The 23810-nt window shown below is 45.1% G+C and overlaps 2 protein-coding genes across 7 annotated transcripts in view; one reads left to right on the top strand and one right to left on the bottom strand.

The window, feature by feature from the left end:
- The first annotated feature begins 2931 nt into the window (after positions 1-2931).
- LOC148112529 (uncharacterized) lies at positions 2932-11903 on the top strand. Its single transcript, XM_087874779.1, has 5 exons — positions 2932-2947; positions 4536-4602; positions 8969-9169; positions 10258-10324; positions 11301-11903. Exons 2-5 carry the CDS (start codon positions 4579-4581, stop codon positions 11399-11401), a joined length of 393 nt encoding a protein of 130 aa, XP_087730905.1. The 5' UTR covers positions 2932-2947; positions 4536-4578; the 3' UTR covers positions 11402-11903.
- A 4518-nt stretch (positions 11904-16421) lies between these two features.
- The window catches only part of LOC132709238 (uncharacterized), a 124618-nt gene continuing 117229 nt past the window's right edge, over positions 16422-23810 (bottom strand). For all 6 annotated transcript variants that reach the window (XM_087874778.1, XM_087874777.1, XM_060682339.2 and 3 more), the window contains 4 exons: positions 23581-23667; positions 21167-21318; positions 19774-19883; positions 16422-16815 (listed from right to left, as the gene is read on the bottom strand). In XM_087874778.1, coding sequence (XP_087730904.1) covers positions 16656-16815; positions 19774-19883; positions 21167-21318; positions 23581-23667 — 509 coding nt within the window. In that variant the 3' untranslated portion in view covers positions 16422-16655. The remainder of the gene's footprint in view (positions 16816-19773; positions 19884-21166; positions 21319-23580; positions 23668-23810) is intronic.

Genomic DNA, 23810 nt, shown 5'->3' on the forward strand with positions numbered 1-23810 from the left:
ATTACCACAGACCTTTTTTGACATGAAAGAAGATATGCAACTAAAAGATGTTTGGAGAATACATAATCCAAAAGAACTGGACTATACTTTTTTTTTCTGACAGACACAGATCCTTCTCTAGGATTGACTTTATTTTGTTGACAGATGATTTACTTGTTAAGACAAAAAGAACAAAGATTTTTCCAAGAACTTTGACTGACCATAGCCCAGTATGGATAGAAATTGAGATGGACAAGGTTGAGAGACGTTCTTGGAGATTAAATGAGAATTTGTTTAGATATGAAAAAAATATAACAGAACTTAAAAAGCATTTGAAAGAATTTTTTGAAATAAATTTGAATAAAGGTACCCCAATTGAAATTGTGTGGGATGCAAGTAAAGCTTATATGAGAGGGGTACTTATCTACATGAACTCTAAACATAGACTATTCCGACAAAAGAAAAGATCTGAACTGGAAATAGAAATAAAGAATAAAGAACAGTTACTTATTAAAAATCCAACAGATGAAAGAATACGTAGTGCTATAAAACTTTTGAAAGACCAATTTCAAATGCTTATGGCGGAACAAGTTGCAACAAACTTACAATATGCGAAGCATAACACATTTTGTAATGCTAATAAACCGGGCAGATGGTTGGCTTACACATTGAGGAAAAAACAAAGTATACGGACTATTGATAGTATTGATATTGGAGGGAAAGAAATCTTTCAACAAAAATTAATTAAAGAAGCTTTTGTGGACTATTATACTAAATTATATGCTAAAGAGGAGGTGCAGAATGGACTTATAGAAAAATATTTAAACGATAAAAGAGTTACAAAAATTACTGATCAACAAAAGGAAAGAATGAATTATCCTATAACAGAGGAGGAGATAATAGTAGCAATTAAACAGTTAAAAACAGCCAAAGCTCCTGGCACGGATGGCTTGACTGCAGTGTATTACAAAACTTTGCAAGCTGAAATGGTGGAACAACTTAGAGATTTATTTTGCAATATTCAGCAAGGGGGTAAAATACCCCCATCATGGACAACAGCTTACATATCTTTGATACCAAAAGAACAAATCGGTCCTAAAAAACCAGAGAACTATAGACCAATATCTCTTTTGAATACAGATTATAAAATTTTTACGAAAGTACTAGCCAACAGGTTGATGCCAGTAATTCAGAAGGTGATTCATGATGATCAAGCGGGATTTATCGAGGGCAGATATATGAAGGACAATGTAAGGCAAGTAATAGATTTATTGGAATATCTTGAGAAGAATAAACAGATCCCTGCAGTGCTGGTCTTCTTGGATGCAGAGAAGGCCTTTGACAGAGTGGATTGGATTTTTCTATTAAAGACTTTGAAAAAGATGGACTTTGGGGATCAATTTATACAGGCGATTTCGGCAATTTATCAAGAGCAAAAGGCACAGATCATTATTAATGGAAGTCTGACAACAGAGTTTAAAATTGAAAAAGGAACAAGACAGGGATGTCCGTTGTCCCCACTTTTATTTATTTTAACACTAGAAGTCTTGCTAAATACAATACGGGACTCTAATATCTTGAAAGGTATAAAGATTAGGCAAGAGGATTATACAAGACTATGGTAAAGTTTCAGGTTTTAAATTGAATCCAAAAAAGACTAAAATGATAGCTAAAAACATGACACAAGATCGTAAACATGAGCTTGAAAGGAGGGCAGGTTTTGAGACTGTACCTAAGGTAAAATATCTAGGAGTTCAGGTTGCAGAATCAAATATGAAATTGTTTCAAAATAACTATGAGGTGTTGTGGTGAGAGGTGCAGAAAGATATGGAGACTTGGAAAAAACTGCAGCTGTCTCTACTTGGAAGAATAGCAGCAGTTAAGATGAATATTTTGCCAAGATTTGTTTTTTTGTTTCAAATGATTCCGGTGCTTAAAAGTGATAAACAATTGAAAGTTTCGCAATCTGGAGTGAATAAGTTTGTCTGGAACGAGAAGAAGCCGAGAGTGAAATTGAAAATTATGCAAGATGTTCCAGAAAGAGGAGGTCTTAAACTTCCAAACCTACAGCTATATTATGATGCAGCAGCTTTAACTTTAACAAGTGATTGGTTTGGAAGGAAAAAGACTGGAATATTGAATGCAGAAAGTTTTGATCTTGAATTTGGATGGCATGCTTACTTATTTTACGACGACAAAGTAGATAAAGTATTTAAAAGTCATATACTTAGAGATTCTTTGATGAGAGTTTGGAAGAAGCACCGACTCAAATGGGATTATAAAATACCGCTATGGCTGGATCTTGGTCATACTTTGTGGACATCATGTGATCTTGATTCTATCCCTCTGTTGATGCAGCCTAGAACTGTGTTGGCTTTTTGGTCAGCTGCAGCACATGGCTGGCTCATATTTAAGTGACTGAATGCACTAAAAAGTATACTACATCTGAAGCAATGAAACATTTTAAAACAACAAAAAGCATCCAAAAGACATGTACATAGCAGCTGAGATACTTGGCCAGTTAGCAATACTGGCAGAAAACATGGCCCTTGACACATTCAGTGCCCCAGGCATGGGGACACAGTGATGATTTTAGGGCTGTACTGAAAAAGGCACCGGTGCTTTTCACCACAATGCCATATGCAACCGGTCATTCCTTCAAGAACCCTTGCATGTATGCTAATACCAAGGTAGCTATTTCCAGCAAGGACTGCATCTACCCCAGTTCTACCGAGGAAATCCCAGTTTGGACAATTTTGAAGCAGGAGAAGAAAATCCACACTGTACTTAGACTTTGCTGAGGACCACCTGAAATGCAGAAGCTTCCCAGGGCCAGAGGAAGAAACTGAGGGCTAAGCGCTGAATCCTGATTGGACACAGCAGCCAGCCAATCGGAGAGCAGCAGGAGCTGAATATTCTACATCATAAAGAAAATGAACTTCTGAAGCTGCAGAAGGAAGCTCCAGTTGTAGGTACCAAGAGAGGGGAAGAAGAAAAAAATATTAAGGCTCTCGAGCAATAGTGCTTCTGCTCACCTGCTCAAGTCCAGGAGTGGCTCCAGGGTCTGCAGGTTGGCTAGGGACTCTTAGCATCCTGCCTCTAATCCCTCTGCCACTGGGCTGCGATTCAAGGAGAAAGTGAGATAAATGTTTCTTTTTGGACCAGGAAACTGGGGCATTGGAAGGTGCAAGTGCTCAGGGACCCGAGCAGCACATTTTCTTCACTGGGTCCGAACTCTGGAGCGACCGATTCCTGGGAGATCCCTGCCTAATCAGCATCTGGGAGGGAAAGTTTTCCCAGAGATGTGCTGTTTCACTGCTATTGTTTAGCAGAGTGACTTTTGTCCCGTGCTGTCTTTGTATCTGTGCTCAGGCTCACACACCAAACAACGCTTATTCAGCACCCTTCCAGTCAGAGCAGAGCAGATTTAAATTACAGGGCAGCAGATTCCAACAGCAGGCTTGAAAGTGAGCAAAAGAAAACCTTCCAAAGAATACTAGGAGTCTTCCGGTGGAACCAGGAGCCCAGGAGCTGCTAAACTCCCCTTCATTGGATTCTTCCTGTAAACTCGGACAGCCCCAGCAGTGCAGAGCTGAAGGATCTTGTTCTCTGTGTTGGGGAAAGAGAAGACTGATCTTTGCAAGGAGGCTTTTTCGCCCACCCCAAAATACGAATCCCCGAGTAATTCAGGCAAAGAAACAAAATGTTTGTTTGTTTGTTTGTTTGATGTATTTGCTGCTCACTTATCTCACCATCACACCTGAAAAACCATTAAAAGTTCATTCCAGGGGTGGACTGTTGGGGGTTCGCACAGGTTCAGGTGATTCTCTAGCTAGGATTCTGCCCAGTTTGGTGAACCCCCAAATCCCACACCTGGCTGGCCCTGCCCACCCCTCCCCACCCCTCCCACCTCTCCCCATCCCTCCCAGGAGTCTCAACGTGGCCCATTTTGGATGCCAGGTAAGTACAGGACTCGCGCGGAGGCTCTGGGAGGGCAAAAAACTGGCCTCCCGGAAGTTCCGGAAGGCCGGAAACGGGCTTCTAGCCAAAGAAATTTCTTTTTTTAATGTGTGCAGAAACTAGCCTATTCAACAGCTAAACAACAAATAAATAATAAATGTGATTTCTGCCTGCATCCCAAAGGTAATTTTCTAAGAGGCAACTGGACTTTGTTTTTTGTTGGCACATAGTTGACCCAAAGTTGACACCCCCAACGGGTCAACTATGACCTGGATGACTGAGAATCTCCATAGATTTTCTGCCTGCATTTTACACCCTGCCACTATGTGTTGGACGGCCTCTGTGGCTTTTCTGCAACACGTAGCAACTGTACATCAGTCGGAAAGAGGGCAGTCGGAATCTGTGGAGTGTCAAAGCCTGTGTCCTGGATGGGAGCCAGAGCATCCAGGAATAACCAGTGAGAAGATGAGCTGCTGGGAGGATGCCTGAGGGAAGAAGATCTGTGAATTATTTTCCAAGGATCTTGCCCAATAACCACAAACACGATTAGTTTCTATTTCAAACGTATTTATTTACACCATTCCCTTTTCTCTCAGGTGCACATCTGGAACTGGTTGGAGGATCCCTGTGCACGGCCTTATGTATGGCGAAGGCGGAGTCAAGGTAAGGAGGTGTCATGGGAAGGGCTAGGTGAGGGAGGAGGGGTCAGTCTATGCATTGATATATACATAGTTAGGCATTTACTCATAACAAATCCCCCTCTAAATGCCTAACATTTGGAGTTGATTCCGTACAAGGTATAGCCACACCTAATTTTGATGTCAGATATGTGTGCTGTCTGCTTGGTAATGGTTTTGTCAGAATGTCTGCGACTTGTTCAGAAGTTTCACAATGTACGGCTCTGATGAAACCTACGTTCAATAACTGCCTGACGTGCTTGTGCTTGATGTCGATGTGTCTGGACCTTTGACCTACTGCGTCTGCATTGGAAATGTCTATGGCTGCTTTATTGTCCTCGTGGATTGTTATTGGATAAACTGGTTCGGTCCATATTTCAGAGAGCAGGTCATCGAACCACACTAAATTGTTAGCTGCTTTTGACAGGCAGATGTACTCTGCTTCTGCTGTGGATGTGGCAACCAGATTCTGTTTACCGGTGTACCAATGTACCGGGCAATTATTGATGAGAAATATGTAACCAGAGGTGCTTTTTCTGTTCTTGGTATCACCTGCCCAGTCAGCGTCCGCATAGCAGGTCAGCACGGGTTCTTTGGACTTGGATGGTTCCAGACATAGGTATGTGTCTATGCTATGTTTCAGGTACTTAATTATTTGTTTTACCCCTTCCCAGTGGTATACTTTGGGTTCACTGACGTATCTTGATAACATGTTAACTGCTAAGCTGATATCAGGCCTGGTCCAATTGGCAATATATAGGAGGGATCCAATGACGGATCTATACAGAGTGTTGTCCTTAAATGACTCCCCCTCTTCGTGCATATGTTTCAGGAAGTCCGTTTGCATGGGTGTTTCACATGGCTTAGCATCCTTCATGTTACATCTGTGTATAAGTTCTAATATTTTTTCTTTTTGTGATACCCTGAACCCATTCTCTGTTTTCTCGATTTGCACCCCTAGATATTTGTTGACTCTCCCTAGGGTCTTGAGTGTGAAGTGTTTCCCCAGTTCTTTGGCGAATTCATCGCATTTTCGCTTGTGTTGTCCTAAGTACAGGATGTCGTCTACGTAAATGAGTGCGTACTCGACTGATGTGCCCTACCTCTTGACGAAGAGGCAGAGATCCGCAGAGGTGGCAGTAAAACCCATGTCCCTGAGTGTTTTGGCTAGGCACTCATACCATCTTTTTCCCGACTGCCTTAAGCCGTACAAACTTTTGTTTAGTAACCAGGTGTCTCCCTCTTTCGCGCCTTTCCCTGGGGGTGCCCTGACATATATTTCTTTGTCTAACTTCGCATGGAGGTATGCGATCTGAACGTCGAATTGATAGGCTTCTAGGCCTAAGACGGATGCTATTACTAGGGCGCTCTTGACACTTTCTGCCCTAACTGTAGGTGAATAGGTATCCGTGTAGTCGTCTGGATACCTCTGAGCGAACCCCTGAGCTACGAGCCTAACCTTGTAGAGGGTCTTGTTGTCTTTGAGTTCCTTAATTTTGAAAACCCATTTTGTACCTATGAGTATTTTGTCGGCTGGGACCTTAGAAGGGGTGTACACGTTTAGTTCCCTTAGGCTAGCCATCTCCTTTTCCATAGCCTGTTCCCACCTATCTCTCTCTTCTTGTGGCAGACTAATAATTTCCTCGTATGAGTTGGGGGTCGTTCTATTTGGGTGTATGGACATGACATAATCTTCAAATCTCTTTGGCATTCTATTTCTGTTGTGCCTTATGGGTCTGTTGGGTCGTGTGTTGGTGTCATGCATGTATTTGGCTTCTTTCTCTGTGACTGCATCTACCTTAATGATGGGATGGTCTTCCTTCCACCCTTTGGTGGCTATCTCATGGTGGCTCGGTTTTTTCCTTTCTTGTGTATCTGTTTCTAATGTGGTGGGTTTGTTGTCATCCCTTAATTCGTCTGTGTCTTCCTGTCTGATGAGTGTCTCGTTGAGATGTATCTTTGACCAGTTGGTGTTCTCATGGAACACCGCGGTTCTGGATATGATGAACCTGTGGTCCCTGTCTATGAATCTGTACCCTTTTGTGCCTGGTTCATACCCCATGAACCTTAATCTCTTAGAGACCTTGTCTCCTTTTCGCCTCAGCTGTCTGGGGATATGCACATCCGCTGTGACTCCAAATATGTGCAAGTGTGTAATTTTTGGCTTTCGGTTGTACATCACCTCGTAAGGTGTTTTCTCTATTACGCTGGACCAGAGCCTGTTCAGCGTATAATTTGAATAGGCGAGTGCTTCTGCCCAGAATGGCTGTCCCAACCCTGCGTCCTCTAGAGCGCATCTCATCATTGTATGTAGGACTCCATTCCTTTTTTCTACGACTCCGTTCTGGAACGCGGAAAAAGGAGAAGTCGTGTAGTGTATTATCCCATGCATCTTTAACCAGTTTGAGAAGTCCCTTGACAGGAACTCAGACCCCCTATCCGTCATTATTTGCCTTATTTTTATATTGTGTATTACCCTCTTGTAAAATTCCTTAAATTTTTGAAATACCTCGCTCTTATGGTGAATGGTATACACAAAGCCATAGTGGCTGTAGTCATCTACTATTGTCAGAAAATACTTCTTTTTGTATTTTATAGAGGGCTTCATGGGGCCCACAATATCCATGTGTACCAGGTGGAAGAAAGAGTTGGTGGTGCGGGTGGCCTTCCTAGGTCTGGGTTTGGTCTTTAGCTTAGATGATTTACATACAGAGCACTCTAAGTAGTTTTTCAGTTTTTTATTTTCAAGTCACTGGTACATTCTGTCATTTTTTGGATGACTGGGAAGCTGGCATGGCCCAACTTTCCATGTAGCAAGTGAGCACAGTCATCGTGAATGGGTTTGCCAATCAACAATTTCCCTCTGTGTGTTGTGCTGTTTTCGGTGGGGTCATCTTTCCTGTCCCCCTCTATCTCGACTTGGGCATTGACTTTATTCTCTGTGTTTTCTAGTTGGCCGATTACTTGGGTCTGGCTATTCCTCTTAGGATGGAGGTATGTTAGCCCTCCATCAATGACTATTTGGCTGATGCTTTCCCTGTCCTTGGTCATGTAGGCTTTTCCCTCTTTGAAGGTGGTCTCTATACCCATGTCCTTGCTGAGTTTAAGCGCTGCTAAGATATTGTGCAGTATTTCGGGTATGAGTAATACCCCCTCTATCTTGCCTATCCCGCTTATGAACGTGTTTCCTTTCCCTGTTACTAGGACTCTGTTTTGGTTGGCCACCTTAATGTGGTAGTTTTCCTCTGTAAATGAAGTCAGTATCTTCCTGTCATGGGTTGTGTGATTGGTGGCTCCCGAATCAATGAGCCACGCTTCTTCCTCTCTTGTTTGTGGGTGTGGGTGTGTGTTTTCCCCGATCCCATACATGGATCCTGATCAGCTCTCCCTAGAGCTGTCCCTATTCCCCCTTCTGTCCCTTGGGTTGGGGGAGTCTCTACGCCTATATCTGTTTTCTGATGGGGATCTATCGGGGAGTCCTGGCTTCCTGCCTTCCCTTTCCCTGTGGTAGGTGTGATCCCTTCCCCTCAAGTTTTTTGGACAATCTCGTTTATAGTGGTTCTTGGAACCACAGGTGAAACACTCTGGGTAGTCTTGGTTCCTGGTTTGGAACTCAACCCACTTCGTGGGCTTGCAGTCCCTGCGGCTGATGGAGCGGTCCCTCCTTAAGCTGTCTTCTGCTATTATTCTGTTTGTCAGTGATTCAAGTGTGAGGTGGCCTAGGCTTATGCTATCCAGCTGCATGATGAAGTTATCCCAGCTGGAGTCCAGGGAGTTAATGACAATGCTCTTCATACTCTCCTCTGATATGTCCTCCCCCCTCTGTATCAACTCAGCCCTTGTGGCATTTAGGTTTAGTATATGTTCACCCATGGGAGTCCCTGCTTTATGCCTGGCAGAATGGAATTCCCTGGATATCTTGGCTGTGGTGGCAGCGCTTTTACTGTAGAACAAGTTGAATGTTTTTTGCTGTATTTCAGACACAGTCAGGTAATGGCTAAGGCTGGGATATATGCCTGGTGAAATACTCGCTATGACTATATAGTAAGCCCTGTGATGTAAGCAGTCTGTTTCTAAAGTCCAAGGTTTAGTGGGGGGGTCATCAATTAAAAACAACATATTCTCCCTTAAAAATAAAACCTGGAGTTGATGATTCCACTGCATAAGGTTTGATCCATCTAACTTAAGAGTGGGAAAGTCAGTTGGTAAATTTGCTGAGCTGTGTGGTGAATTACTCACAGTCTGTTGCTGTCCATGGTATCTCAGGTGAGGGAACTCACAATATGGCTTGGGGATGCAGTTTGCGACTCTGTATAGACTTGTATTTATGTTCTCTCCTTCTCTTCTTACAGGAGCCGATTGAGCATGTGAGAAGCCTATTTCATGCCTGTAGTCAGTGGGTGAGTAGCTTGCAATTGCTGCTCTTAGGCCTCGGCCTAGGTCTACAGTTGGGGGTCCGGACTCACCCCTGGAGTCCCCGGCGTCGTCCCTGGAGGCAGGCATCCATCGATGGGCGGCTGGATCCCTGCTGGAAGCTGGAGAAAGGTGAGGAGGTGAGGAGGTCATAAGTGGAGGACTTCTGGGATTTGGCGGTGCGGTGGTGGTGAGAGGTCCCGATCCTTGGTCGCTGGTCCCTGGGCATGTGGGGAAGCCCGGCGGAGGTCGCATGGAGGGTGAGTAGCTGGCATGACCTCCTTCCCTCGGGTCTCGTGTGGTCAGTGCTGTGGGTGCTGGGTTCGAGTCCTGCCATCGGCATGTCTCGAGTGCAATCGGTGCCCTGCGGTCGTCCTCGTGGAGAGTGGCCCTTGGAGGATCTGGGGGGGGTGTATCATCATCAATGGCCCCCCCATAGTCCCCTCGGCTCGCGGTTGTCTCCCTGCGGTTAGTGGCTGGTGCGAGGGGGTTGCGTGCAGGGCCTATTGCGGCTGCTGGGGTCTTGGGTGTCTTTCTGGCTTCGAGCTCGGCAGGCGAGCTCCAGATACCTTGATATGTCCCTTCTGGGACGTTTCTGGTTGTTCCCCGATTTGTTTTGGGGTCTCTTTCATTTCGCGCCATTGAATTTGAATCCTGGCTCCCCATTGGTCGGTGGCCATCCCAAGATGGCCGCCAGGAGCATGGCGCGAAACTGGAATTGTTTAGGTACTGGGTCCCTGCCAGGGGGTATCTTTCTCTTACCGGTCTGGCAGTCTCGTAGTTCTGTTCCTGGGGGCTCATCGCTGCTCCGTGGTCATCTAGCAGGTCCCGGAGTTTCGCGAGGAGCTCCCTCTTGCTGATGGAGGCCTCCATCATTTTCTGTATGGTCTCTTTCAGCTCATCTTTCTTGGGCGATTCGTTCCTGGCGTGCCTGGCTGCATTTTCTCTTGGCCTCATGCTTCTGTTGGTCTGGTCCAGGTCTCCCACTTCCATGGCAGTTGGAATCCTGGCTGTGGCTCCTTCGGATTCCTGCAGCTCTGTCATTAGTCTGGTGATGGACCTTGTGTTCATCCTTCCTTCCATCTTTAGTGTTATTCCTGGTTATTGGGCACAACCATCCTCTGCTACCATCTTGTGAATTATTTTCCAAGGATCTTGCCCAATAACCACAAACACGATTAGTCTCTATTTCAAACGTATTTATTTACACCATTTCCTTTTCTCTCAGGTGCACATCTGGAACTGGTTGGTGGATCCCTGTGCACGGCCTTATGTATGGCGAAGGTGGAGTCAAGGTAAGGAGGGGTCATGGGAAGGGCTAGGTGAGGGAGGAGGGGTCAGTCTATGCATTGATATATACATAGTTAGGCATTTACTCATAACAAGATCAAACAGGGGAAGCACATGGCAAGACAAGGCCCTGCATGGGGTGTACCATCAACTGATAGCTGAGGTGGCAGAAATTAGGAAATCCTCCCAGTGGCTGAAAAGGGCTAGACTGAAAGACAGCCCTGAGGCACTGGTCATAGCAGTGCAAGAACAGGCCCTAAGCACCAGATCCATAGAAGCAAGGGGGCCTTCCTCACTGGACAGGACCCAAGGGGCAGACTATGCACGTGGGCCTCAGAGACAGTCCAGCCCACGGTGGGAGCAGCCAGGAACAGCACACACTGAGCAGCACGACCAAGTAGCTGGCATTGTCTACAGGAGCATCTGCACAGTGTACAGGGTAGACCTTCCCATGCCCGGATGGGAAATCTCGCAAGAAGGCCATATAGGACCTGGTTATTTACGGGACCGCCTACTACCACAAATAGCCTCCCACCGGCTGGTACGCTCTCATAGAGAGGGTCTCCTCCGGGTGCTGTCAGCCAAGCAGTGTCGACTGGCGGCCCCCAGGGGGAGGGCCTTCTCTGTGGGGGCACCCACTATCTGGAATGAGCTCCCCCCAGAGATACGGAGGATCCCGGATCTGCGCACCTTCCGCCGTGCTCTTAAGACCCTCTTATTCCAGCAAGCCTAATTTTTCTCCCCTTTTTAAAATTTTAAATTGAAATTTTAATTGGTTTTAAATTTATTGGGATTTTAATTGTCGTGGGCCAATATTATTTAATTTGGTTTTAAATTGTTTTAACTTTTGTATTTCTGTATTTTATCTTGTGCCTGTTCACCGCCCTGAGTCCTTCGGGAGTAGGGCGGTATACAAATTTAATAAAACTAAACTAAACTAAACTAGAGGATAAGAGGACTAAGGTCCTGCGTTTCTTCCAGATCCAGGCAGCCAGGCAGGTAGTGTCCAATCAAGCAGGCATCCTGGCGGTAGACAAAGATCAGAAGACAGTGCTGCTGATAGACATAGCAGTGCCAAGTGACGGCCACATCAGGAAGGAGGAGGATGGGAAGCTGGAGAAGAAGCAGGGTCTGAAGGAGGAATGTGGCAGGATGGGGAAAGTCAAGGCCAAAGCAGGAACGCTCAGGGCTGGGACTCCCAAGCTTGGAGAGTAGCTCCCATAGGTCCCAGGAACGACATCAGTGCTGTTTGTCCAGAAGAATGAAGTGTTAGGAACAGCTAAGATCCTGTGCAAAACCCTCAAACTTCCAGGCCTGTCGCAGAGGACCTCAAATTGAAGAAGACACAGACCACCCATGTGGGTGAGAAGGGATTTTTTTTTGGGGGGGGGGGGAAGAGTGCATCTGCAGCAAACTTCAATGATCCCAAATGAATTGCACAAGAATGGTGACATCACTTCTTCAGTTCTAACCTCCTTGGAGGAGTAGCAAAAGGCTTTCAAAGCAAGTCCAGTTGCCTTTTGGAAAAAGCATCTGTGGCCTGGATGATTGAGAATCTCCATAAACATCTGTCCTACGAAAGTACACTTTGCCAGCAGCTCTATATTACTTGGGACTCATCTGGTTCCTGACAGCTGTTTTTCACAGCCATTTGATAGTTGGAAAAAGTCCTCCCATTGATCCCAACTTCTCCTGTAACTCCTGCCAGGCAAATTCTCAAAGAGATCAAGGAAAAGGGATGGGAGGGTGGGTCCCCAATTCTCTGACCCCCATGGAGATGATCCAGGGGCGGGTTTCAAAACCCGTCGCTAACGGATCGCTTCTGGGCGTGGGTGCGCTCACATGTGTGCGTGATGTTTCTGCGCATGCGCAGAAGATCCGGGCAGGTGGGCGGAGCCTCCTCTCGCCGCCGCTACCGGTTCGCCCACCACTGAGCTGATCCCTCTGAGCAAAGAGCTGACAGTGAAAGTCTCTCCCTCCAACTTCTAGTGCCAGCACATGGATGGCATAACAAGAGAAGGAAATCTCTTTTTGAGATGTTCCCAGCAGTTCTCTGGGAGACTGCTAGACCCATATTCAAGAAATTCCATGACTGGAGATTTCCGGGGGAGGAATGGTGAATTAGCATGTCTCATATCGAGTGGAGACGATGGCCATAGTGAGACCAAAGCAGACTGGTCCCCCAAAACTTCGTCAGACGTAGAGAGGATGGGAGAGGCTGAAACGTATGATTGGTTGCAGGAATTGGGTATGTCTAGAAGGCAGGACAAGAAGTAATGGATTGAAACTAATGGACAGAACCAGCCTAGAACTAAGGGGAAACTTCCTGACAATGAGAACAGTTCACCAGTGGAAGTTAGCACAAGTCCAAAAACTCAAAGACTAAACCTCTATAACCGACCCAGATTGGATCTTCTTGACCCACCAACCAAAATTCCTTTACAGAAGGGGTCTGCAGCAAGTCTTTCCCACTGGAGTGAGTGGGGTGGCCAATCCCATTGGGGTGAGATGGTTCCTCAGAGAACTTGGTCCCAGGCCCTACAGGACTTTAAAGATAAGGGCCAATACCTTGAATTGGACCTGGAAGAGAGCTGTCAACCAATGAAGCTCACACAAGAGGACTATTATATATGCCAACCTAAGGGCCTCCAGAATGGGTCTAGAACAACTCACCATGGCTAATTTGCCACAGCACAACCCTCTGTGGGACAATTCAATGCTGTATTCATTGTTTAATTCAGTTACTTTTCAATCAGAATAGAGCTGAAAGGGACCTTGGAGGTCTTCTAGTCTAGCCCTCTGCTCAACCCTAATCCTACACCATTTCAGATAAGTGATTGTCCAGTCTCTTCTTAAAAACCTTCAGTGATGGAGCACACATAATTTCTGGTGGCAAGCTGTTCCACTGGTCAATTGTCCTCACTGTTTCTCCTTAATTCCAGGTTCCTTTTCTTCTTGATTAGTTTCCATCCATTATTTCTGGTGCTTTGGAAAGTAAGTGTACCCCATCGTCTTTGTGACAGCCCCTCAAATACTGGAAGACTGCTATCATGTCTGCCCCAGTTCTTCCTTTCACTAGACTAGACATACCCAAATCCTGCAACCGTTCTTCATGTTTTAGCCTCCAGGCCTTTAATCATCTTAGTTGCTCTTCTTTGCCCTTTTTCCAAAGATTCAACATCTTTTTAGTGATGTGATGTCCAAAACTGGATGCAATATTCCAAGTGCAGTTTTACTAAGACTTTGTAAACTGGTAGTAATACTTCATGTGGTTTTGATTTTATGCATCTGTTTATACAACCAAGGATTGTATTAGCTTTTTTGGCTGCTGCTGAATACTGTTGGCTCATGTTTAAGTAATCGTCCACTAGGACTCCAAGGTCCCTCTCACAATTACTGTTTTTGAGCCAGGTTTTGCCTAATCTGTATGTGTACCTTTGGGTTTTTCTGCCCAGGTGTAAAACCTTGCTTTTCTCCACGTTAAATTTCATTTTGTTGGATACGGCCCATTGTTCAAGTCTGTCAAGATCTTTTTGGATCCTGAGCTTGTCTTCTGGGGTGTCGGCTGTTCCTGCCAGTTTAGTGTCATCTGCAAATTTGATGAGTTCCCCTTCTATTCCCTCATCTAAGTCATTTATAAAGATATTGAAGAGTACTGGGCCAAAGATGCTGAAATCTAAATATACTATGTCATTTTGTTACTATGTTAATTTAGTCGCTTTCTGAAAGAATGAAATAAGATTGGTTGGATATGATCTGTTTTTAACCAACCCGTGCTGGCTATTAGTTATAACATTATTTGTTTCTAAATGTTCGTAGATCTGTTTTTTGATCATCTTTTCCAGTATCTTCTCAAGTTTTCATGTTAGGCTGATCAGACTGTAGTTTCCTGAGCCTGCTCCCCCCCCCACCTTTTACATCGAACAGGGGTGAGCATGGGCAATGCCGATGCCCTCAGCCGTTGCCCGTTACCGGACAGGATAGAGGACCCCACACCCGGGATTCCAGTCCTGCTGATTGACGTCTTGGACTCAGGGCCCATCACTTCAGCAGAGGTAGCGAGAGCTTCAATCAGAGACCACGTGATTAGGAAAGTCACGAGTTGGATCACAAGGGGATGGCCGGAAAAGTCTGAGGGCGGGGAATTCAAACATTTTGCTAACAAAAAGGGCGAGCTGACAATGCAAGGGGGTTGTTTTTTGTGGGGTGATCGGGTTATTGTTCCCTTGTGCCTAAGGGAAAAAGTTTTAAAGCTATTGCATGAGGGGCACCCCGGGATTGTAAGGATGAAGGGGTTAGCTAGGAGTTACGTATGGTGGCCCCTAATGGATAAAGACATCACTGAGTGGGTGGGGAAGTGCCAACCCTGCCAAGAATCTAGACCAGACCCCCCCCCCCCACAGCACCGGTCAGGGAATGGGAACGGCCCCAGGGTCCCTGGTCCAGGATCCACATAGACTTCGCTGGCCCATTCCATGGGCAGGTATTTATGGTCATAGTGGATGCCTTCTTGAAATGGTTGGAGATCAGACTCATGAAAACCACTACCACCGATGCCGTCATTAGGGAGCTAAGGCAGTTGTTCGCCACCCATGGCCTACTGGACACCTTAGTCTCAGATAACGGGCCCCAGTTCACGGCCACGCAGTTTGAGGGGAACCTAGCAGAGTTGGGGATCAGACACATCCTCTCCGCCCCGTTTCATCCGGCTAGTAATGAATTGGCGGAGAGATTTGTGAGAACGGCTAAGGAAGCCATCTCACGCCTAGGCCCCGGGGACTGGCAGGAGAGGATAGATAAATTCTTAATGGCCCAACATGCCACACCATGCACCGCCACAGGCAGGAGCCCGGCGGAACTTCTGATGGGGAGGAACCTCCGAGGAGTCCTAGACAGACTACACCCCAGTTATTCCCCTGACAGTTTCAGAGGGGCAGAAAAAAGGCTGAGGGAGTTCACAATAGAGACGCCAGTCTTCGCTAGAAATTACGGGAATGGGCCCCTCTGGGAAACCGGGAAAATCACGGAGGTAACAGGGCCCAAGTCGTATAGGGTCGACATGGGAGATGGGAGGATTTGGTGCCAACACATTGACCAGCTACGGAAGCGTTGGGCCGCCGACACAGAAGACGCATTCGACGAACCGCTCCCTAGCTACCAACAGGACTCTCGAACTAACTCAAACCCGAGTCGAGCAGAGGACTTAGCTGACGGCCCCGAGATCCAGCGCAGCATCGCGGAAGATCAACCAGCCGCAGAAGTCACTGCCCACAACGAATTCTCAGAGGTTCCATTGGTGGAGCAGGGAGAAACAGGGAGTTCCTCTGACCTGCTCGATGCCACACCTCTGACTGAACTGCGCAGGTCAACTAGGGTGCGGACACGCCCTGGTCACCTGAGAGACTTTGTATGCTAATGTCCACCCAAGTGACTTCTGGGAGGGGAGGAGTGTTATGAATGTAGATTTTGGGTGGGCAGTTTGAATTAACTGACCATCAGCTGATTGGCTGACCACCACAGCTGCAAGGTATATAAAGGGAGCTGTTTCCCCTGGTCAGTTGCTGGGTTCTCACCTTACAATAAAGAGCTGTTGTCACTCACTGCCTGGCTTGCTGCGTCCTCATTCACCCAACTTAACAGCAACTAAGATGATTCAAGGCCTGGAGTCTAAAACATATGAAGAGCGCTTGCAGGATTTGGGTTTGCCCAGTCTAGAAAAAAGAAGGATTAGGGGGGACATGATGGCAGTATTCCACTATTTGATGGGCTGCCGCAGAGGAGTTAATTTATTTTCCAAAGCACCAGAGGTTAGGACAAGTTACAATCGATGGAAACTAATCAAGGAGAGAAACAACCTGGAATTAAGGAGAAACTTCCTAACAATTAACCAATGGAACAGCTTGCCGTCAGAAGTTGTGGGTGCTCCATCACTGGAGGTTTTTAAGAAGAAACTGGACAGTCACTTGTCTGAAATGGTATAGGATCTCCTGCTTGAGCAGAGGGTTGCACTAGAAGACCTCCAAGGTCCCTTTCAGTTCTATTCTGATTCTGATTCAAATTTCCCCAGCAGGAACTAAATAGAATGAATACAGAAAAGTTGCATTATTTTTTCTTTTTTTACTTGCCCCTTAATTTGCTAAATAAAACAGTGTCTTTCATCTCCGAAAAGGCAGGATGGAAAAGGTATTTGGAAGCTGAGGTCAAAGTCCGGAGTTCTTTCATGCCCCCACAGTGGCTGACTGGGGCAACTGTTTTTAAGAGGCAGCTTCACCGATTGGCATTTTTTTTCTCACTGAGTTCATCAAATAACAATTTTCTGCAACGTTCAGCAAAGAATTAGGTCATCCATTTGTCCTCAGGTTTCTTCTTGCAAATGCATCTTCCCAACGAGTTACAAGCTGCAGAAATCCAACACTTTAATTTAGTAGTACATCCACTTTGTAGTTTTGCACAGTGGTTTAGGTGAGTATCCTTTGGCTGATTCTTTGCCCAGTAGCTGAAAAGAAGAAACAACAATAAAGATAAGACAAAAATATTAGTTAAAAATATGAGAGAAAATCAAAAAAGGGAGATAATGGGGAAACTGGACAACCAAATTGTGAAGAAAGTGAAATATTTGGACATTCATTTGACATCGAGATGTGCAACACTCAAGGAAGGTAGTTATTATAAACTGAAAAAACAAATTGAAACAGACCTGGAGAAATGGAGAAACTTGCAACTATCATTAATGGGAAGATTAGCATTAATACAAATGAATGTATTACCAAAACTATTATTTCTATTTCAAACTATACCAATAAAACTGGAGAAAAAATATTTTGAAGAGTTGAAGAAAATAACGTGGAAATATGTGTGGCAAGGAAAGAGAGCAAGGATTAACATAAAAATGCTACAAGATGCAAGAATTAGAGGTGGGTTTGGCCTACAGAATTGGGAATTGTATTATCAAGCGGCAGCGTTAACATGGATTAAAGAATGGATTTTTTTAAGGAATGCAAGACTATTGACATTGGAGGGTCATGATTTACAACTGGGTTGGCATGCCTTTTTATGGTACGGGAAACAAAGGATACATGGATATTTCCAAGGACATTATGTAAGAAATGGCTTGTTATCAGTGTGGGAGAGAGTGAAAGAAAAACATTATTTGAATATTCCAATGTGGCTTTCTACAATAGAAGCGGTGACATATCCAAACATTGTGAACATGGGGAATATTGTTAGATATAAAGACATTTTGACAGATCGGGGGGAACTGAAACAAAAACAAGAACTAGAGAGTCAAGGGACTGAGATAGATTGGTATACAAGACTGCAAATACAATCAAGATATGAAGCAGATCATAGACAATATGGCTTTAACATGGGAAATCAGAACTGGATGATATATTGACAGGAACAGATGAGAAAATGATTAAGAAATTATATGATTATCTATTGCGGATTAGACTAGAAGATGAAGAAGTAAAAGAAACAATGATAGCATGGGCAAAGAATTTTGGATACACCATAGAACTGGAGAAATGACAACAACTATGGGAAAGAAACTATAAATTAACAATGGCAACAGCTTATAAAGAAAATTTGTATAAGATGTTTTATAGATGGCATATGCCACCAGAAAGATTAGCTATGATGTTTAAAGATAAATCAGCTAAGTGTTGGAAATGTCACCAATTGCCAGGGTCATATTATCATATGTGGTGGTCGTGTAAAGAAACAAAACATTATTGGATGAAAATACAGGCATGGTTAGAAGGAATGTTGCAGCAACATATAGAGTTAAAATCGGAGATATTCTTATGAGGAATTTTACCAGATAATTATAGTAAAGAAGATACATATTTGATTATTCATAAAAAGCGGCTAGAATTGTATTTGCACAAAAGAAATTTTAGAATGTGCAGAAATGAATAGATTAACATTGAGAATAAAAGATAAAGATGAGTCGATGTATTTCAGGACATGGGATAAATTTTATGATTGGTTAGAAAGGAAATATGAATAAGGGTATGGAGATAAAATAGAGAAAAAATGGGAGAAAATAATCAGAAAAATAGAAACCCAAAGATGATGCCTACGTAAAAGGAGAAAGGGGGGAGGGGTAAAAGGGGAAAAAGTGAGAATATTATAAAAATGTACACAAATGATGAAATAGATATAATTATTAATTGAATAAGAAATTGAAATGAGAATAGAGATAAATAGGAAATCAGGGCTGCTCGAATGCCATTTTAGACTGAACTGAAAAGGGAAACAACAAGAAAAGTTTAGTCTATTCACCTTCTTCCCTTACCTCAATGAATATTTATAACAGCTCCAAATGTTGGTCTGAGGTTGATTTGGCAGAGACATAGGGATGGAGTTGGGGACACCATTGAGTGCAAATAGATAAAGAGTTGAACCCCATTTGTTGTGTCATCTCTAGGTCCAACACAATGCTAAAGATAAGAAGATTTTAAATCTCCATCCCAAGCCAAGGGGATCACCCTGTGGAAGCCTCATGCCTGGAGACTGTTAGGATCCTGACGGGATAAACATATGGAGGGTGAAGCCAAGCAAGATGGCTTCCTTCATTTGAGATGGCCAACCAGGTCCAGGGCTGTCTTCTGACTGGGAGACAAAGCTACCTAGCGAACCGTTCCATCACTTGGCTGCTTCTGGACTTGTGGGTGTTACTGGATGGGGTGCACACTACTTATGGAGGACAAACACTTGGGAACGGAAACTTAGGGCCACACCACCACTTTTATGTCCTTCCTTGGCCAGCTCATTATACTGGCACGGTATCTGACGATTGGTGTTGATGGCATGGATCTTGTTCATCCCCTTGAGCTGCCTCTTCAGGATCTTTGTGGTACTTGGATGTTGCTGTTTTCATCCCCTCCTCCTTGTGGTCCCTGTGTGACTGAGGGATATAACTTGTAACTGCTCCATATGTTTATTGTGTGACCTGCTGGTAATTCCATCCCATGAATATTTATGTTTGTTTGTTTGTTTGTTGTACTTATTTGCCTCTCATGTCATCTTGAGGTGATTCTGGGCGACTTATAAACATTAACTATTTTCCCTCCCTGGACTATCATGTGACCACACTTCTCCAGTCCAAGATAGTTATAGATGATAGATAAATGTGCCATTATGTGAGGGTCATTACAAATTGCTGCAGATGGACTGGGGTATAGAACCACTCTCTCAGTATAGATAGATGATAGATAGATGTGTGTATTTGGGCAGGTGTATGTATGTGAGTCTGTGTATCTAACTATCATTAGATTCTCAATTCTATACCCCAGTCCATCTGCAGCAATTTGTAATGACCCCCACATGTGGTGACACAAGTGACACACGTGTGGTGACATCATACAGTTACCATTATATCCTTATGCCACCTCTCTCACATCTGAGGATATTTCAGACTAAATGAAACAAACTTGAATTAGAGACTTACTACTTAAAGGCTTTAACATGAGTAATAGTCCACCTCCATTCCCGCGATTCATAAGTCAATCCAATGTAGTAATCACCATGTTTTCTTCTAATTGCTGATTCTAAGAATATCTAAAAGAAAAAATCCAGACTTCGGAATCAGAGCCTCCCCAGATGAATCAGTGGAGGAATATGGAGAAGCCGTAGCAATGCAACCCATACGGTACAACCGCAAAGAGTGGGGCAGATCAAGTTCCTGAAACAATGGGACATCCAGGAGGAACCAAGGAGGCGTTTGGGTGAACTAGCAGGGCCCTGGAAGCCATGATCAAACCTAGTCTATGGGCCAGTCCACATTTGCACCTAACCATGGTGAGAGATGAACAGGGAGCCGCTTTGTTTCACTGTTCGCCGAGTCCTTATCTCAGCTCTTCCTAAACCCGTAAGTCTTCCCTCATCCCTCGCTCTGGCCTTAGTTTGTCCCCATAAATTCAGCAACCATCTTCAGTGCTTCCACGATGAACACAATCTGATGCAAACTCAGGTCACTCCCACAATGGAGGACAAAGTCTCTCGGCCACCTCAGGTTGGTGAGGAGGACATATCTGCTCACCTTCTTTCCTTCTTCTGAGCAGATGCTCACTGTTTTGGGGGCTTCCAGGAGCCCTGCAAGACTATTGGCTAGCAGAAATGGCCATCTCTCTCAACACTGGCAGCCGTTCCCACCTCCGCAACCACTGTACGGTAGCTGTGGTTGCAGCTGTCTTCTTTCAAGACTCAGCACAACTCCGGGCTTTCCAAAGAGCTGCACTTGGGGGAAAAACCCTACCTTCTCCCTCAAAGCTGGTCCTTCACCCAGCCCAACAGATTACTGTGAGCTACCAGGATTCGGGGAGAGCCAGGCTCTGCCACACCATTCCACAGTTGTGCCCAAAAGCTCCATGGCAGGTTGAAGGGAGCTGCCAAGCTTTGAGAGGGCAGGTGAAGCTTGGAAAGATCCTGAACCCCACGCTGAAAACGAACTCTCTGCAGCTATGTTGAGCACCCAGGTACAGCGGCTGAGTTTTGGCACCCACGGGTGCTTTCCTGCTTTAATCCCCACCGTCAAACTGTGGGTTCAAGCCTGCCACCCCCCACCCCACCCAAGCCCCATCTGAGCCCCCTCCTGCACCCCTGGCCTGAACGCATGAGGACAGCTTTCAACCAGATGTCTTGCTATCCAGGGATTATCCAGAGACGGTTGATGCAGGAGAGGGATCAGCAATGGGCACAGCCAGTTTTAGGCTGGTGTCCTTTTCTGCCAGATCCAGGCCAGGCTGACAGTGGGGACAGACCATAAGACGAAGGATACAACAACCAAACTCAGTCAACGACCACGTCATTCCATCAGAAAAGGGAGAAGGGAAGGCGCTTACCTCATCCTCGTCATCTTGAATATCAGTCATGAAAGCTTTAGATTCACTGCATAGTTTATTTGAGTCCACAAAGTTTAATAATTCAGGATTAAGTAAATAAAGGTGGCTTTTATAGGCAATCCAGTTTTCATTCAGTTTGTAATGAATGTCAGCTTTGAGACAAATTAGGATGGGGCCGTGAAAAGGGAAAGAAGAAAGAAAAATTAGAAGGAGCAGTTAGGCAAATACTTTTATCCATTAAAAAAAAACACATTTTAAGAAAAAATAGCAAAGAACTCTGGGGACCTTGCTGCTCTCTGAGCTGAGCTGCTTTCCTGAGGACATTTATTTACCCAACTAGGTAACATCATCAGCACTAGAAGGGAGGGGGGTTTGCTCTCACCCCACTGAAATCGGCCCAATCCCAATCGTGCTGACAGAGGAGACATGCTGAGGGTCCCATCAGCCCAATTATTCCGGGTGGGGTCCAGGAGGAGAACCTTCTCTGCTGTGGCTCCTGACTCTGGAACAGCTCCTCCCCCCGATCTGAGGTCGAGCCCCAACCCTCCTATCTTTTTGTAAGGGCCTAAAGACCTGACTCTGATAGTTGGCTTTGTGCCCCAACGGGGGAACATCACAATGGAGGTGGTTGATTGAGTAACAAGATCCTACCTTCCCCCCCTCCGCCCCCCCTCCTCATGCGTCCTTAGATTTTAATGTTTGATTTTAATTGTTTATGTATTAACAGAATAGCAGAGTTGGAAGGGAGCTTGGAGGTCTTCCAGCCCAATCTGTTGCTCAAGCAAGAGACCCTATCCCATGTCAGACAAAGGGTTGTCCGGTTCCTTAATTGTATATGTATAGATGTAGTTTTATGACTGTAAGCCGTATGATAAGATATGCAGCCCATACATTTTATAAATAAATCGATATTCGAATTAAAACCAAAAATGATAAAACAATGAGAAACGCGATAGAAATAAGTGGCTGGAAAGTGCATACTCAGGATTTGCATGAGTAAAACAGCAATACGTGAAACAGTAGAACTGTTAACTGGTAGTATCCAGAAAACATGAACGGAAGGGAAGACCCTGGAACACACCCTGAATGTGGACAGTATAAAGAATTGGCCCAATATCCAGTTGGCTTGCTTCTAAAGGGCTGAGCAAAGCAAACCAAACCAAACGGATACCCCGTTGGCATCTCAGCCTGGCAAATGGAAGAATGAGACTTCCGATCCCTATGAAAAGGGAGCTATCAAGAGAGCAGGGAGAAATCGCTTGCTTTAGAGAACACCATTTGACTTAATGAATTTGAATTGCAAAAGGTTCTGAGTGACAAGGAAGCGGAATCCTTGGTGCTCCCTGACTGCTTGTTTGACTGCAGATCTTTCACCGCCCAACTAGGTGCACCCTGAGCATCTCCAGTGCACAGTGCATCCGGGATAAGCAGGGATTAACACCAGACAAATAACCAAGCAGGAAACAATAGCCTAAGCCACACCCCACATCAATGACAGGGCAGGCTACTGCACATAAACGGGGAGCAAACCCCACTAGCACTAAAGATGTTACCTAGCCAGGTAACGAAACCTGTGCAAGAAAGTAAGTTCAGAGAGCCCCAAGGACTCTACAGCTCTGAACCACAGAGACTGTCTTCTGTTGAGATGATTAGAGTCTGAGCCTCGGTGACATTTTCTAAAGATTGCCAGTTTCATAGCTAGACCATGAGTGTGGGCTCCCTCCATCCAGGAGAATGCTAGGGTGGAATAGGGCTCTAGTTTTTGCTCATTGCCCAAGTCAATGTTTCAGGGAGCCCAAGAAAGCAACATCTGTGTCAGGACTGCCATCCTGCTCAACCAGGCGTTTCCTGCTATCAGACAGCCATACTCAACTGAGGGGGCAGGTGGGGGAGATCAGCGGAGTGCAATAAAGGGAGGGGTTAGCACGAGCAAACAAAACTATGCATCGTACCGTCCTGTGAGAACCGCTGGCCACTCCAAGGTCACACAAAGGAATGCAGAACCATCCTGCCCGCAAAGACAGGGACTTTTACCCAAACTATTTGTTAGCACCGAATTGGATACTTGTTGGTAACCAGGGGTGGGGATGGATGGGAACAAGGGAACCATATGCCTTGGGCCAGAAAACCCCTGATCCAGCTCTGCTTTGGCTGTCACCACTTGGCTTCAGTAAAGCGAACTTTTGGCTAATCATGAGCCTGAGAGTCTTTCTTTTCTAACTGACCAAGTTGGGATAGCTGACAATCTGCCCAAGACAATACTTAAAAAACAGCAGGTGCACCGCCCCAACCGGCAGGACTGATGGATGGTGCCTAGAAAATTGCCAAAAAACCCACCAAACCCTGACACCAAATCTGGAGAAAGCTATCCCTCTATCCGGATTCTTATTAATCTCAATCTATGAGAAATTTACCAATCTCTGCTTGAATTTCTTTGATCTTTTCAGCCCATGGAAGCAACTGTCTTGACACCTTCTCAGCTTCCAGGATTATTGCCGTATCTGAAACACATGTAGCAAGAACATTTCTTCAAGTCTGAAGCTGCCTCCTGGTCTATGGAAAGCCCACTTCCTTCCATGCATGAAGGTATCTGTCGGTCTCTGCAGCTAGGAAGTGTTTTCCTTCCCTCTTCCCAGGATGGATC

The sequence above is a fragment of the Pantherophis guttatus genome, chromosome 8, assembly GCF_059756535.1.
Source record: "Pantherophis guttatus breed Tessera chromosome 8, ASM5975653v1, whole genome shotgun sequence".
In the NCBI taxonomy this organism is placed as follows: Eukaryota; Metazoa; Chordata; class Lepidosauria; order Squamata; family Colubridae; genus Pantherophis; species Pantherophis guttatus.

What these genes read in the sequence shown, in the direction of transcription:
- LOC148112529 (XM_087874779.1), top strand. Translation starts at nt 4,579, where the DNA reads ATGTATGGCGAAGGCGGAGTCAAG. An exon ending in ATGGCGAAGGCGGAGTCAAG is followed by an intron (nt 4,603 to 8,968) that starts GTAAGGAGGTGT and finishes CTCTTCTTACAG; the next exon opens with GAGCCGATTGAGCATGTGAG. An exon ending in AGCTGGAGAAAGGTGAGGAG is followed by an intron (nt 9,170 to 10,257) that starts GTGAGGAGGTCA and finishes CTTTTCTCTCAG; the next exon opens with GTGCACATCTGGAACTGGTT.